General features: G+C 37.2%; 1 protein-coding gene across 1 annotated transcript in view; it reads left to right on the top strand.

Moving 5' to 3' along the window:
• The first annotated feature begins 3814 nt into the window (after positions 1-3814).
• The window catches only part of LOC134531291 (uncharacterized), an 82425-nt gene continuing 69353 nt past the window's right edge, over positions 3815-16886 (top strand). The window contains exons 1-2 of the mRNA XM_063366985.1: positions 3815-3823; positions 5602-5758. Of these exons, the coding sequence (XP_063223055.1) occupies positions 3815-3823; positions 5602-5758 (166 nt within the window). The remainder of the gene's footprint in view (positions 3824-5601; positions 5759-16886) is intronic.

Here is a 16886-nt window from a genome sequence, read left to right as displayed (position 1 = left end):
AAACTGCTTAAATAGCACCATTTTCCACCTTGAAATACAAATTTTCCCGGGGGAGGACCCCTGGACCCCCCGCTTCAATACGGGGGATCGATGATTCTTTATAAAAAGTTATATTGCCCCCTCCTTTGGAAATTTAATTGTTGCACCCCTGCTCTCAGGGTACTTAATTCCCCTCTTCGTGATGATTTTTCTGGTTCCAGAATTGTCTACAAGATTTGTTTCGTCGTAATTCCAAATATTCACTTTTGGAATTCCTATCAGCTCCTTTTACAAATTATCAAAAAACTTATTCACAACCTTTTCTTCTGTTGCTGCTCTAGAGTAAGAAATTTTTTTGCTGTTCTCTGAGTTAATATTGCTTTGTGCCGTCGCATGAACCCTTCCGCCCAATCATTTCCTGGTAAATTGTTTTAAAATCGTAGCTCCTTTCTTCCACAGCGGTCCAGGTAGGACTTGACAACACATTGAAGGTCAAACATATCCACAGGAACTGTTAACTCTGGCAACTAGAGCACCGGGCAGGCAGTATGACTGAAACTGCTCACATTGTGACTCGAACCCGTTTCTAAAGCTCATTCCTTTTTTTTTTTCTCCCTCCCTCCCCACTTTCTTATCCACAAATAGCCCTCAGCAGGGGGTAGGTTTTTAAAGCCCCGACCGCCCCCACCAAAGGATACAAGTTAAACAACACTATAGAAGTAACTCAGCATCATATTTTCACAGACATCCACACATAAACTCTATTTTAAAACAAGAGGTAGTGGGCGGCAATCCGCGGCCTGGAACTCTTCGCGGGCCCTTGGTTCGATGCTTTGTTCTGGCATACGGACCACGAGGCCCGCAACTGCTATGATGACAATACAGTTTGCGGCACACTGTGTCGCAGTGTTGTCTGATAAGCAAACAGTCTGAGCAGGATATCCACAGGAAATCCATAGTTAGACACGGCTACAATGTGACTTACAAATTGCAACTACTCTTCATTTGTGAAAACAGGAGCTCGGTCGACAGCTTTAAAATGCTTTTCCTGGTTTTTTAGGTGCAAAGTGTTTTTTGGAATACCATATTTTGTTGAAGCTTTGCGAATCGACAATGTTTTGTTCCGTACAGCTTGCAAAGCTTCATTCAAGTTTTCCTCTGTGTAATTTTTATATGGCCGTGTACCAAGAGCACGTTCGGGATTTATTGGCATGGTTGGTCGCTTTATTCTGAAAAATATGAAGAAAAAATGCAGTAAAACATATTACGCCAACTTTGGGGCAACTTTGGGACAGTCCCAAAGTTACCCCACCAAGTGATGAAAATTTACTATTTTGAGGTTATAAAATAAAATGCAAGTATCAAAAACATTAGCATCACATTAAATGGATGTCAAGGCTTGTACTTCTTCAAATACATGCCTGTATTTCGTGAAGTATTTGCCGTTTTTAAAGTGCGTACAAAAGTTTACACAAAAACAAAAATATAAACATGTGGTTGAAAACAAATCCACTGCCTCTATCCCACCAGTGCAACTACAGCTTCAAATAAATGCCATGAGATAGTAGCACATACCAGCGAATATAGAAGCGGTGATTGCGTACCACTTCTAAATACATTGCCTTGACAGGAAATCCTAAAGCCAGAAATTACTCACTGTCCCAAATTTACACCCCCAGTCCCAAAGTTACCCCGGTTTACGGTACTGATTTTCGAGTTGTGTTGAGGTTTCACATGCCACTTCGTGTACACCTGCTCTGGTAACAATGACTCATCACAACCGGTGCCGTCTGTACGAGCGTCTTCACAAGTTATCCTGAAATATGTTCTTAAATATCAATTCAAGTGAATTCTTAAAATCCTACACACCTTATCTTAAGTGTCGTAAATGAATCGTTATATTTTGTAAATCCATAATAATATAGGAGCCAACATGGCGCGAAGCGATGGACGCGATACGAATAATATTTTTTTTTACCAACCACTACATCAGTAAATATTTGTGGTTTCCATTCGCTATGAATTCAAGCATGTAACATTTCTACTGCTTCTTCAATTCGGCTACAGTTAAATGGGAGGATCTGAATCACTGAAAACTCCTCAACAAAATCAACGATGAATCACAGGCATTACAACAAACAGTTGTCACAAGTCAAGTAGCCAATGAGCAGGTGACATTTTTCGAGTCCGTAGAGGATTATTGAGACTATCGTACAGGTCATTGGCAACGCGCCCTTACGCGCATGGTTAATACCCGCATGAGTAGAGTGTAAAGGCGTAAGCATGAGACACATCTAGGTCCTCATCTAACCGCGCACACTTAGATTTAACTCAGGATAGGGTGAAAAATGTTTACTAATTTTGCAGTCCTAACAGTCACCAACGAAACGCCAGCAAAATAAATAAATAAGGCCACGAATATTGTTCGTGAATGAAGGCGAAGCTGATACTTTGGAAACGTTACCAGCAGATATTAAAAAATGTTTATTATTTACGTAGCTTACTTCTTAAAACTGCATTCATGTACTTAAACTGATTTTGTGTGAGACTAGGTTGAGTGTTTTCTGCTACTTAATAAACTTTTTAACATTGATGCCTGTCATAAAAAAAAATTCAAACGTAATTATACGGATACATGTTGAGTATAGTTTATGAATGGTTCACGCATTGCTGGAAAAAAAAAAAAGCATGTTTACAATTTTACACATCTTTTTGTTGTCGCATCGCGTCCATCGCGTTGTACATACGCAACTCTGAAAAATAAATGTATGTTAAAAAAGCTATAATAAAATAATCTCTTATCTTTCTTTATTCTTATTTCTAAGCGCTATAATGGCTTTCGATAGTTTTGTTCTTTTGTGTACTCTGCTTGGTGGAGGTTTCTTCGGCATTTTATTCCTGAATAAATCTCACGCTTACAACAAAAAACATCTGGCTAAATCACTGTGCTAAATAATAACAGGGAATAACCATTCAATTATACGCCGAGATAGACCAAACACGTTCTCTTATCTACTGAAAATGAATACGTTGACCTTCATATCAGTTTCGTGCGAAATCCCGTCTCCCCTTCGTAAACAGCAGACAGCTGTGGCTGGGTGGGAACGAGAGAAAACACTGGCTGCAAACAGTTGGGGAAACTGTCGCAAGGTGTCACTACTGTCCAGCGCGCTCCATAATTTCTCGTATCCGAGCTTGCACGCTGCTCAAACTTCTACAGCTACATTTTTACTTTAGGTCCGACTGCAATAAGCTAAAGACTAAAATAAAGTCAATCATTCAGCCGACAGATATGTTGGCGTTTGAATTACAAATGAAAACGCGAATGTTATTAAATTCGCAAATGAATATCACGCAATTTCGTAGCAGCTCATTTATTAAAATTCAAATTGTAAATACGTTAAATTAATAATGATTACAGATAAAATAATGGTCACAGTCATATCTCCCGTGTCTGAAAATTTATCTGCGAAAGTTTTACCACTGAATTCTTTATAGTTTATTAATAAAGCTTGAATTTAAAAAATTCCCGAAAATCAGCAATAACTTAATTAAAATAAAAAAATAAAAAAATAAATTTTACACCAGAATGGTTCAAATCTTCTCTAGCAGCTGAATCATCAACAAATATATTGTTTTTTTTAATACGATGCTGGTGCACCAATCCCCTTAAAGCTCATAAACGTGAGTGCTGAACAAACGATACGTGTTATCAAACACCACAAGAGAACAAATTTGGTCTCACCTTTACTGTAGAGGAAATATCTTCTCATAAAACATAACTTGATAACTAAAGGGCGTTATACTTTCCATACAACAGTTCACAAAATTTAGCATGTCAAGTGTGAGGAATGTAGTTCAATTCTAGAAGTCGTCACGTTACAAAACACAGCCGCTGGAAACAGGGTTTCCCATTTACGCCGGAACACGTGCATGTGCCATAGCATTGACGTGAAGTAAGTAGCTGTGTTTATGTTAGTGTAACTGCGGGAAGTGTTTAAACGTGATACTCGACATTCCTCTTGGGGTAGGACTGGGTTGGCGCGGCCTTCTAGGCATCGGGAAATGGACACGTCATTTCATCGAGACTTAGAGGAGAAGTATAGTGGAAGGGCTACAACGCGAGGCTGAGACAACCCATCTCAGAGTTTTTGCCACACAACTCCCTTAACCCATTCAGGTAAACCGTGGTTGGCTCAGAAGAGAACTCCGCATACAAGTACCGCCAAGCGCTTATCTAAGTCTATTACATCTGCGGGACCCCTCAGGAAACCCAAAGAGCCTTCACGAGAGAACACAGTTACGCGACAACCAGGTGGTGACCATGAATACCGCGAGAAGCCACCCTGTGTCCAATTGATGGTCTGCGCGTTGTTTTTGGGAACACTCAAAAAACTGTTGGGAATGTAGTGTTTGTATGGTGGAAACAAGGTCAAAGGACTGTACATCATGGAATTGCAGAGGAGGACTCAGAGAGCGGAGGGAGTAGGAGAATAAAGAGGATATATCCTCCCTCACGAAGTTGAGAAATTTTTGCAAAATATTAGTGAAGGCAGTAAGTTATTTTGGGTGATGTAAGGCGAGCCGTTATAAAACCTGCAATTTCAACTGACAGAGAAGCAGCGTTGCCTATGGCTACTTATGCAGGCCCATATGTCAGTGTGTCTGTGTAAAAAGTAATGAAATTTTATTTATTTTTATTATTGTGTTAAATGTTTAATTTTCGTTTATTTAAATTTCCCCCTCCTTTTCAAGGAGAAATAATTAATTCATCTGCCACTGTAGTAGTTAGTGTCCGTGTTCAACGATGGAAATTCTAGCATATCAAACACAAACTTATAACGGCGATATACATACGGATTAAAACTAAGGCTGAGAAGATCATTTATAATATTGTAATTCAACTTCACTTCATTATTAGTTGCTAACTATCACGAGGCGTTGTGAAGCGCCATTTCTGCAATGTTCTTGGTGTGGCGACGCGGAGAAGGAGACGCAGAAAGTGACGCGGACTACGTCACAGCACGCCGTCTCCCGATACGGCGAAAGCATTCTCGCCGGGGGCATGTGTCGTTTTGCCTAAAGGCGTTTTGCCTAATTTTAGGCAAAACGCCGTTTAGCAGAACGCCGTTAGGCAAAACGCCGTTGGCCAAATAGTAGTTAGGCAAAAAGACGTTAGGGAAAACGCCATTAGGCTAATCGCCATTAGGCAATTCGCCGTTAGGCAAAACGATTTTTCCTCTTTTAGGCAAAACGCCATTAGGCAATTCGGCGTTAGGCAAAACGCCGTTAGGCAAATCGCCGTCAGGCAGATCTCCGTTAGGGAAAACGCCGTTAGGCAAATAGCCTTTAGGCAAATTGCCTTTAGGCAAATAGCCGTTAGGCAATTCGACATTAGGCAAAACGCCTTTAGGCGAAATGACTTTAGGCAAATTGCCGTAACGAATTCATGTTTAAGCAAACCGCCTTTAGGCAAATCACCTGTTACTCCTCGCCGGTCGGCACGGCGGCACCCTCCAGAGATGGGCCAGGGGGAGGCAGGGGCTCCAGGAGCCGCTGGTCGGGGCAGGACTGGCCTCGGCGGCTGCCAGGATAAATAAGAGGCCGCGGGGCAATTTTTAGCCCGCGGGGTGTGGGCGGCTCCGAGCGGAGCCTCGCACCCCGACGCTGGCGGCAGCGGGGTCTCCCCTCCCTTCCTCCTCCTTCCCTGGCGGGACCAGTCTTCCAGGGACTGCGGCAGGGAGCGCTAGGACGTCGCAAGGGCCGCTGCTCATTTCACGTGAGTTCCTGTGCCTATCCGCCGGGACTTTCAAACTATGCGAGGAACGCTAGAACGCATCTAACGCAAGAAAATCAAGGATGTGTACGCTGTCATTTGTTTTTAAGTAAAAGAGAAATATTCATGTAAATCTACAGCTATTAGTAAATTTGTACATTAACTTGAAAAAAAAAACTGTTTAACTACAAAATAGCGTTTGTTGTAATATAGGTACAAATTATTACCCGGGAATTCATGATTTGTGTTGTTCCAGTACATCCAACAGTTAAAGTTATTTGTAAACCGTCGCCTGAATAACTTTCCAGTATTAACTGTGCGTAATAATAATCACGATAAAGATGAATTATTGAATATTCGATTATCTTTTTCATGGCTAAAAAATTAATCTTAGTTGAAACATCGATGAAAATATAAAATTTTGCTTCAATTTTCGTAAGAAATACACAGTATTATCCCGAAAAAAGTATTTCAAATATGCAAAAACAACCATAGCCATATATTGTACAAATTTACAATAATATTTTTGTAGTATTACAAAATATTTCTTGGCAATTATTTTCCAAAAGGAATCTTATTTAAGAATACAAAAAAAAAAAACTTTTATCCGTGTATAAAATATGACAGTCGGAAGACGTCATAAAACACTAGGTCTATTACTAGAATTTGTAAAACCGTAAAAAACAAATTTATTTTCAAGGCTTCTTTTTGTGTTTCATATTTATAATGAAAACGTGTGACGTGGTCAGTAATTTTATTTAAAAATGTTTTTGAATTTACAGATGAAAGTTTAAAAACTATGAACTTGATGAACGTATACTATAGAGCATCCCACTCTTAGATTGCAGTGTGGAAGTAAATGGGCGCATTCTCTCTCTCTCTAGCACACGCCGATTGCCGTTAGCACTGTCCTTGTTTCTTCGTGCGTTGTTGCCAAATATCAAACGAAATTTAAAATTTTAATTTTTGGACCAAGCTTTTTTTCATATTGTATAGAATCAAAATACGCATCAGGCAATGCTTATTTTGAATACTTAACAATATTTTAAGTGTCCGAAAAAATTAAAAAACATAACTTATTCGCTGCGAACTGTTTTGAAGTATTCCGATATGTTTCACATCAAAAAAAGAAAACCTACATGTGTATTTCATTCAGATTTTTTTATTAGTAAATTAATGCCTTAGGACGCCACCGATCAAATGTTAAGACAAAAACTGTACAGGTTTCACTTAAATAATTTTTTTAATATATTGAAATGCATTTTCTCACAAACTGAAACATCAAAAAGTTGACCCGCGGAAAAAAATTTTTCTATTAAAGATAGATGGGGGACGAAAGCGAGAAAAATGTTCACAATGAATTGAATTAGTTTTTAAAAGCATCCCCATCTCAATTGCTTCTACAGTTTCCGTGGAAATAGCTGTTAAAGATGTGTCTTATCAGTACAAGAGCGCGCGCTGCCGTCGTAAGAGGAAACAGGGTCGTGTGTTTAGATAAGTGGGGTTCTGTCCTACAAGCAATTTCAAATACATGGCTTCCTTAGTCAACAAAAATATTATAATCGATTCTTGAATATAATATGTAAAATGTATGAAATAAATACGAAGGAATTCAATAGCGATCATGGTACAAAATTTTGAATTACTTTTCTATCCTTCTCAACACCAAGCATCTTATCAAACATTGTTTTAGACAAAGTTTTGGAAAATAACTATGATATTATTACAAACAATTTAAACAGATTTGATAAGGTGTCTACTAAGGCAGTTACGTTTTTTTGTCCGGTGAAAATTTTTTTCGAACCCATGCAGTTATGGCTGGTCGTATCAAAAATGTATTTAGAAAACATTTTTCGGCATTAGGTAATCCGAGTTATCATACGTTAAAACGGATTCGATATTATTCATACTATGGGAGTTGTTGCGATTTTTCTGTTTTTCAAAAAATCTTCCCCATTTCGAACCAATTGTTCGGATTTTTCCCATAACTTACTCGACCGAGAATTTCCATTACTGTTTTTTATTTATCATTTTGGACATGACTTGTCCAAACATACGGCATTTATCGGGCCCATGAAAATGTGATATATATATATATATATATATATATATATATATGGGATTTTTAGAACAGAAAAGAAAACTTTAAGAAATTTTCGTCTACAATAGGTAGTTTTTATTTGAAATTTACATAAAAGTGGTATTATTACAATTTTATATGTGTAATAGTATAAAATATTATAAATTACGTTATGATTTCTTAAAATGCTTCTTGTTCGATCCAAATTACAAATACACGCATCTCCTGAAATTCGTAATGTGTTAGAGATTTGGCAACAGCGCGCGCCATAAGCCGTGTACTGCAATCTAAGAGTGGGACGGGCTATAGAATATATCACTTCAAATATGGAACGCAGAAACGCAATCTGAAACGCAATTAGTTGAAAGTTGGCTGATGATTGCGTTGTGTTTTTGCGCCTTGAGTAATTTATAAACGGATATTTGAAAATTTCTTCGGTTTGAAAACTTTTTGAGTCTTGTGTTTTATGCGTTCTTGCGTGGTTTATAAACCTGATGTTAGTGTTCTTCTTATACAGAATACACTGTTAAAATTTTTTGCTTTAATTTTACAAAGAACACTGGTTACAAATTATCCATAGATATGATTGAATTCACGGGTATCTTAGTAAATTTTCTTCATTTGAAAGCAAACAAACAATAACAATCTTGGAGTGTAAAATATTTTCTCATAATACGTCAAATAAGTATACAAAAACGAATGTGAATGTTTAAATTAATTACAACGTCACACAGTATCAAGCTTAATTCCTATGGAAATACAGTTATCCGGAATTAATATAAACTTTTGGTTTGTTTTAGGTTCATTATGCGTTAAAAAATTCGTAAATTTACTGTTATTTCTAACAGTGAAGTGATAAAACTGCAGTCCCTATTTATTACCTGTACGGTCAGAGACCCGGAATAACACCAGTAGCGCTGTCCGTAGCAGTAGACCTACTTTGGCCCAGTCGTTGGATGAGTTTTTCATTCTTTGATCACCTTAACGTAGAATCCAATAAACTATTTTTATCCCAGCATTTAAACGCACAATATTCAGACATTTGAATGCCGTGCCGCAGTGTTAAGATGCTATATTAGAATTCCAGAGTAACCAGTTTAGAATCTTTGTCCGGCCATCTTGATCTTGGTTTTCCTTGGTACCCGGGAATCGCTCGAGGCAACTTTAGGCTGGTTCCTTGCTGTATAACATAACCGAAAACTGTTACAATACTACTATCTGGAGTCGTGTGTTACCGTCTTCAACGATCTCGTCGCCGTCGACTCGTGAAACTCGACAAAAAAAAAAAAAAAAACAGTTACAGTTAACTGTCGTGGAAAGAATTTCAAGCTACAAGGACATTTGGCTGTCTGCACACTCTTGCGAGGTAAACAAAGATTTGCAATACACTCTTATATTAACTTAATTGTCCGTGTCTTAAAATCTGATTTGTGCAATTACGTGGCTAATGCTATCAAAATAATAAAATGCTGCTACTTCAGCGAAGGACATAATTTATTTTGAGCCAAATTGTACAAAAAAGTAAAAAGTTTCATCTTTTTTTTTGAAGTGTAACATCATAGCTCTCGGTATACGGAATTTCGTGGGAGTAATTTCGTGAATGGAACGGAAGTCACATGGAACGGAAGTGTATAAAAACTACGGTGCTGCCATTTGTGGTGGATGGCGCAAACCAAAGTTCACAAAGACAAAGGGAAACTTTGTAGTAGGTATTAATTGTTAAATGAATGGGCAGTATTTTAGTAAAATTCCTTGTAAATAAGGTCCAAAGCCAGGGTTTAGTATTTTTTCAAGTCTTTTTCGTTTTTATCGGCGCCGTTTCATTGTACAGGTATAATTTAAAATTTCTTTCTGTAAATAGAATAATTAGATAGTCGACGTGGCTGCTCCCGCAGCGAAATATAGCGGTGTGTGTGGAAACTACGTGTACTTCGCACCAAGAAATGTTGCTGAAAATCCAATTTGCTTATATTTATCACGCTCGGCATTATTCTAAAGAATTATACATTACATTTCATGTCCGAGCTTCTTATTATAAGTATTTTTGCAATACGAGAACACATGCATTTGCTCGTTACTGAGGTTAGATGTTACACATCTCTGACGAGGACTGAAAGACTTGCTCACGTTGTTTTTTTTACTGAGTAAGTGTACTTAATAGATTTTTATACACATGAAGATTAAGAGTTTATAGTACAAGTTTAGATGTAGCTTGAAATTTTTATTTTTATTTTGGTGTGGTTATAAGGATATCCTTAAAACTCTAAGGCGCCGTTCACACTAAGGCGATATACGATAAGCGATATATCGTGAACGATATACGATACGTGACACGCACAGACAAATACTTGAAATCTAAAGGAAGGCGATAAAAAAGGTTCACAGCCGCGCGATTGCACAACATATCGCAAGTGACATATCGCTCGAAGTACCGCTTGCCGGTCGCTTCAGCGATTAGTCTCGTACGATATTTTGAGCTGCGAACATGACGGGAAGAAGAGAAGACAATTCTGTAATTCCGTTCATTAACTTGGTAAAAGCTCATCAGTGCATCTGGAATTATTCGATTGCTGCATACAGTAAGACAGATGTGACGAGTGCTGCATGGAGGGAAATTGCATCATAAATAAAAGACATAGGTAAATACATTGTTTATGTATTTATTTTTTTATGTAAGACAAGTAAGTAATCGAATTGTTATGTTATTAACTCATAAATGCATATATATATATAATAACTGTGACACATGAAAAAGTCATTAAATTATAATTCAGAGATTAATTATGGTTCAGATTGACAGAATTACTTAACATTTACAATAATGTAGTTTCAATGTAAATTTTCATTACCGTGATAAAATTAAAATTTTACATTATTTTAAGTTAATATAAGGTTATATATAATGAAGTACACCCTACAGTTTTATTTTAAATGTTCGTAATTTTGTTTTAAGTACATACAGGTATATAAAGAATTTGTTGTACTAAATGAGAGGGTCTTGTAAACCGACACATCTCTATTGTGTAGGGATTGAACCCGTTGGTTTCAGAAAGTATTCACCTAGTTTATTTCTTAAGCGATTTGCTGCATTCAAATTCTTATTATCCTGTTATCTGATAATGCTGGTACCACAGAACACTTACAAAATTGCTGTGGAACATAAGGTTTTCCTTCTAGTCTGCGTATAAAATTATGAATCACGCATGCTGTTTTAATGGTCTGCATAGCATTACTTCTGTTTATATAAATTGGGCGGTCAAATAGACGAAATTTTGACGTTAGCATTCCAAAACTGCATTACACACATTTTCTGCATCTTGAAAGTCGAAAGTTGAATATTCGCCTTGCATCATTTAATACTTTTTTTTTTTTTTGGAAAGGGCTGCATTATATTATGCTGGAGAGAGAATGCTTCATCTGCCACAAAGTAGAACGGAAAAGGATCGTCATTTGCCTCGCCTGGCAAGGGAGTTGCTTCAGGTATTTTCATTTTATTATCCTGCAATAATTTGCCGATTGTTGATATGCGAAACACAGCACCATCACTATTCCGTCCATAGTCGCCAACATCTATTGCGGTGAACTTTCCATATGCGTCAGACAAAGCCAATAGAACTATTGAAAATAACCCTTTATAATTATAATCTGTAGACCCTGTATTAGGGGAACACTGAATGCGGAAATGTTTACCGTCAAGAGAACCAATACAGTTAGGTAAATTACATAACTCATAATAACGTTTTGATATTTGCTTCCAAGTTTCCTCTGTTGGTAGTGGCATATATAGCGGTTGTAAATGGGACCATATAGCAGCACAAGTCGAATGCACTATGTAACTGATAGTTCATTTACCTCTGTAAAACTGCAAGGAAATATCTTGAAAGCTGCTTCCAGTTACTAGATACCTGGAAAGAAAATTCATTCAATAAATTGAGGGTTTTAAATCGTAAATAGTTGTGTAATACATGTGTTTTAATTATAATAAACAACATTTATAAATAAATGCTATAATTGTCTACTTTTTTAATTTTGTTTTAGAAAAGAACTGTCGAGATAGATGGACGAACATCAGAACAGCTTATGTGCGATCGCTGAGACCTCCAAAGTCATGGGCTAGCCAGAATTCAAAGAAAATTTATTATTTGACTGAGCATTTAGCTTTTCTGCAACCATATTTGAAAGGAGTAGATACATCCGGCAATCTTCATGTTGAAGATACTGCAGAAGAGGAGCCCAAAACTAATCAAAATTACGAAAGTGAGACATTTGTTGAAGAGGAAATGTCTGATGAAGCTTCTTCTGTGTAATTAATCTAAAAACCCTCTAGTAAAAGCTCAAGTCAAACATATAAAAACGCAAGGGAAAAGATGAAGTCGACGATGCTTTTATAGAATGGATGAACATGAAACAATCTGTTAATAAAATGACCAAGATGCTGAACAGCATTTCCTTCTTTCTCTTTTGTCTGATCTGAAAAACCTTAGCTTGCATCGTAAGAGGACTTTCAAAATACAAACAATGTCTCTCTTACATAAGTTGTAAGAGGAAGACGAACGAGAGAGTGTGAAATCCAGTATTTCAGTTGCTTCCAGCCCTTCTGTATGGAGTGCGTCATGCCATCATGACACCTTACAAACTCAGGCTCACATGAGCAATATTGCAACGACTTCGGAAATCAATTCGGTTACCCCACAGCCGCAAGAAAGTGTAACTGATTGGTACAATTTGTAAAAATATATATACAAATAAAATTGCTTAATTTTATTAATACTACTATTTATAATCATAACTTCTTACCTTATAGTAATCAGAAGTTTTTCATCTGGAGAAATAGCCTTCCTGAAGTGTGTGTCTTTTTTTAAAGATTTCGTGACATTAGGCTTTTCAGAAAATGAAGGTTTTCAGGTTTCATTCGATAAAACTCCCTGAATTTCGATTCATGCTGAGACAGTTCTCTGGAAACAATAGCCGAGCTATGGTGCACGTTGGTAAGATTGTAGGGATGTACCCAGTATTTTCTTTTTCTTCTCATTCTACGCCTGAACCAATAAGCCACTACAACGTCTTCCTCACTTGAGCTCATACTTGTAACTGAAGTAGTGAGAATTGTCTTCCGGCAATATTTCTATCGCCCAAGTCGCACCGATTTATCGCCCGCTGTCATGAACCTTCCTAGCAATATATCGCCGCGATATATACCTTACCATATATCGCTTATCTTATATCGCTTCAGTATGAACGGCGCCTAACAATTGGCGTTTGACGGCATCAATACATATGCAGGTGTCCATGTGCTAAAGCTGTAACAGATCATTTTTTTGTAATTTTTGAGTTTTATTAAAATAATTTAGCCTACAGGTAGTTTTAATGATCAAAAGCAATAAAAATTGTACTAGAATGATTAATCTGTTTGTAATGATCAAAACATATCTTCATTCGAAAACAACACTGATAGTTCTATTTTTTTAAGTTAACTAAAACCACCCATAACATACCGAATACAGACCCTGTCAAAACCTGTCATCTTGAAGGTAAGATGTAGATTTAGCCATGGCCATAGAACGCATTGTTACGAAATACAAGACCAACCCCCTAAAAGATGGGCGCAAGATATAATAATTTATTTTCAGGAATATTCTTACCCGATTTATACATACCAAAATTTAAATTATATTTTATGAAATAGAACTGAATTTGTTACTAAGTTCAAGTTCTAGATAATCCAAAGGTGGCTACATAGTGTGTACGACTGTAATGCTTCTTCTTTTTGAATTTCTGCTGGTCATTTTAGTCACACCATAGAAACCTGTTAATAATTTAAACCTTAAATTAGCCAATCGTTTTAAAATAAACTATGCATATATATCTTAAGGGTGAAAATAAAAAAAAACACTAAACGAAATTACTGTGTTCATTATAGAACCAAAAATTTACATAAAAATGAAAAGCTTACAATGTTTTTCAAAGGCAGTTTTTCGCTATTATTAAGATGGCTCAAATTATTTGATTAAATCACTGCTGTTCGTTAATATTAATTATAAATCTACAAATGACGTACATTGTGCATCGAGAGGGTGAGTTCTACAACTATGCTGTTTCGAGAAAAAAATATAAATTAATGTTTTTTCATGATTTTGAGAGAATGTGAAGACATGAGTGATTTTTTATTAACGAACCTTTTTATGAATTTTAATTTGTTGCGTATTGTGGACCCAGTCTATTGGGACTTTTGTGTGCGTTTAGCCATATTTCGCTAATTTTTTAGTAACCTAGCTGTAGTACTCACTCCACGACATGATGACTTACATTGTAGGTATTGTGAATAATGTATACTTGAATGTTTTAAAAAGTTATTTTATGTGTATGATTCCTGAATTCTACATTATTACTCTATAACTTAAGAAATAGTTCATTCATCTAAATTTTTTAAGGTCTACTAGAGAACTAACTATAAAATTCACTAACCGTTTTATCACAGTAGCTAACTGTGTACGATATAAAACAAAGTTGTAATTAACACCTGCAGATGGTGGGTTGCCTACTCACATAATAATGAGGGCGATTCATAGTAAAGTTAAGACTACAAAATTTATCATAAATTTCATTTTTGCAAAAGCTACTTTTTTATTATAAATGATCTGACCATGGGGTCAAATGGCATAATCGAAAATACATATTCAGTGTAAGTTTTGGAATTACGGTACTTGACAATATTTTCTGAAACCAACGGGTTTTATTTTCTTGTACCGCAGGACACAAAACCAATGACATCAGTGTTATTAATTCGATCACACACAAACACCTATTCCCACGTAAACGCAGTTCATTTGTCGTGTTCCTCGACACTTTGATGATAGCACATACATAGTTTGTATCTTCTGATGCCACTAGCAAGAAAAGCGGAATCTAGGAAATATATGGCTGGAATTCAATTTATGTTCTGGGAGTCTGGCCCAAGACTGGCGGGATTTCAGAAGATTCGTTCCCATCAGAATGACGTGTAGCCCTTGGCCAGGCCTGGCTCACGAAGTCATCAACTTGGAATTCCACGTTTCAGCCACTGCCAGGAACAAAGTTATTGTACCACAATTTTGGCCAGCGTGAATTATACAAGTATATGGGGTGAAAAAATCCTTATCATCAATCTAATATTTGTGAGCCAACTGTTAATATTTTCCCCTTAAATTTACAAAGAATAACAGTTACAAATCATCTTTTCAAATGCACGGATATCTTCGTATTTTTTTTGGGTAATGACTTCGCGTATTTTTAACACGAACTCACAAAGATCTCGGTATTTTAACAGAACTATCAAAAAACTCGTTAATTTACAGAAATGGCTTGTTTACCCAGTTTACACGAAACACAGAACAACGAAGTCGGAATATGGCATAGTTTATCTGAAATACCCAGTGGTCTGTAACTACGAAGAAATCTTCTATTATTTGAGGAACTTTCTTAGTTGGAAAGTTCGTGAATTTGCTGTTATTTCTGACAGTGCAGTTAACCTCCGCAGCTATATAAAACTAAAGAAGTATTAGAATTCGAGTCTTCTTGAATGCGGGCACAGTGACACCTCTCTCTGTACTACGGTAGTGAAGAAATAGTCTTGGGTGCACTCCTAAGCGTAGTGCTGCTAACATCCACAAGATGAGAATAACCTGGGCTTCGGTTTGGCTGGGATGCAAGTATTTTATCTCTGGAATCATGGGAGCAGATTCCAAGGGGTTGGTAAAAAAAAAAGGGGGGGGGGGGGGGGGCGTTTCCAGGCCTTCCCTGGAATTCAAAAGTCCCTCACTGCTCTCTTTACCCAGTAAATATAATTTATGTGAAAAATTGGTAAATCCCACACGCTAAACACTCGAGTTACATTCTTGCTTCCATACTCGGAAGAAATGTGAGATAAAACCTTAGGCTGGTGCAGAGATGGAATACCTTAGGAAGAAAACATCCCGTAAATATTTATAGAACTTGACTGAAAGTAAAATAAAAAAATATGGTTAGTGTTTGTAAGTTTCAATTACTTAAAACGTCCTTTAACTATAGTTGCTTTTGAAATTAATTGGTTCTACATTATAAACCAAATAAGTTGACACAGATTTAACACTCGAAATCGCAAAAAAAAAACAAAAAAAAAACAGGTTTTTGAGAAATGCTAACACGGAATCACAAAAAGAAAAGAAGAAAGAATGTAGTTGGATGTGGTTACAGAAATAAAATTATAAATTACTGACAAATTACGCTAGTAGTCGTGAATGCTTCTCATAACGTAAGGTATACATTGTTTTGATGCTGGTGCTGAGAATGACATCTGCAGGCGAAGTGAAAATAAAACGAACAGTCGTGTTGATTCTGTTGTTTGAGGCTCGCCGAGTGCGCTCTGGGCAAGCGACCTGGAAAGCAGCTCCCCTCCCTGCCGCACAGCTCCGCGCTCCTGGCGGTCAGACCAGCAACAAGGAGCAATTAGCCATGAGTTATTCTGTTTTAATGACACGCGGCACGGCGGGAAGGGTGCCAAGGATGAGCTGATGGCGCGCGGTGGGCCTAAGAAAGCAGCTTGCTTCTGTTGTTGGTAGGCGCAGGCGTGTCGGCTCGGCGCAGCGATAAAGGGGTACAAGGGAAGCTTTAGCACCATCGTTAAGCCCTTTTGCTGCAAACAAGAGACTCACACACACGCACAGAGAGAGATAGAGATAGCGGATAAGTGATATTCGTGGGGCGAAAGAGGGAAAGTGTGGAGATTAAGACCCCGCGAGATTACAACGAAAATTTTCATCCTTCGGCCACGCGGCTAATTAGTTGCCGTTTCCAGTACATAAAACCAGCTCATTTTCACCCAGCCTCTCCCTTTCTCTCTCTCGTAGGAAATGCACAAATGCGATAGTTGATCTGACTTCCTCTTTATGCCTTCCTGTAGAAAATCTAATTTACATAAAGCAAACCGAGTGTTATTTTTAAACAGTGGTAACTAACACAAGTACTTTATAACTTCAGTAGCTGTGATACATTAATACGCACAGGTGGACAATTTTTTTAACAAAACAAGTTTCC

This window comes from Bacillus rossius, chromosome 3, assembly GCF_032445375.1.
Source record: "Bacillus rossius redtenbacheri isolate Brsri chromosome 3, Brsri_v3, whole genome shotgun sequence".
Lineage (NCBI taxonomy): Eukaryota > Metazoa > Arthropoda > Insecta > Phasmatodea > Bacillidae > Bacillus > Bacillus rossius.
Note: the sequence above shows the minus strand (reverse complement) of the source record. Positions and strands in the feature narration are given on the sequence as shown.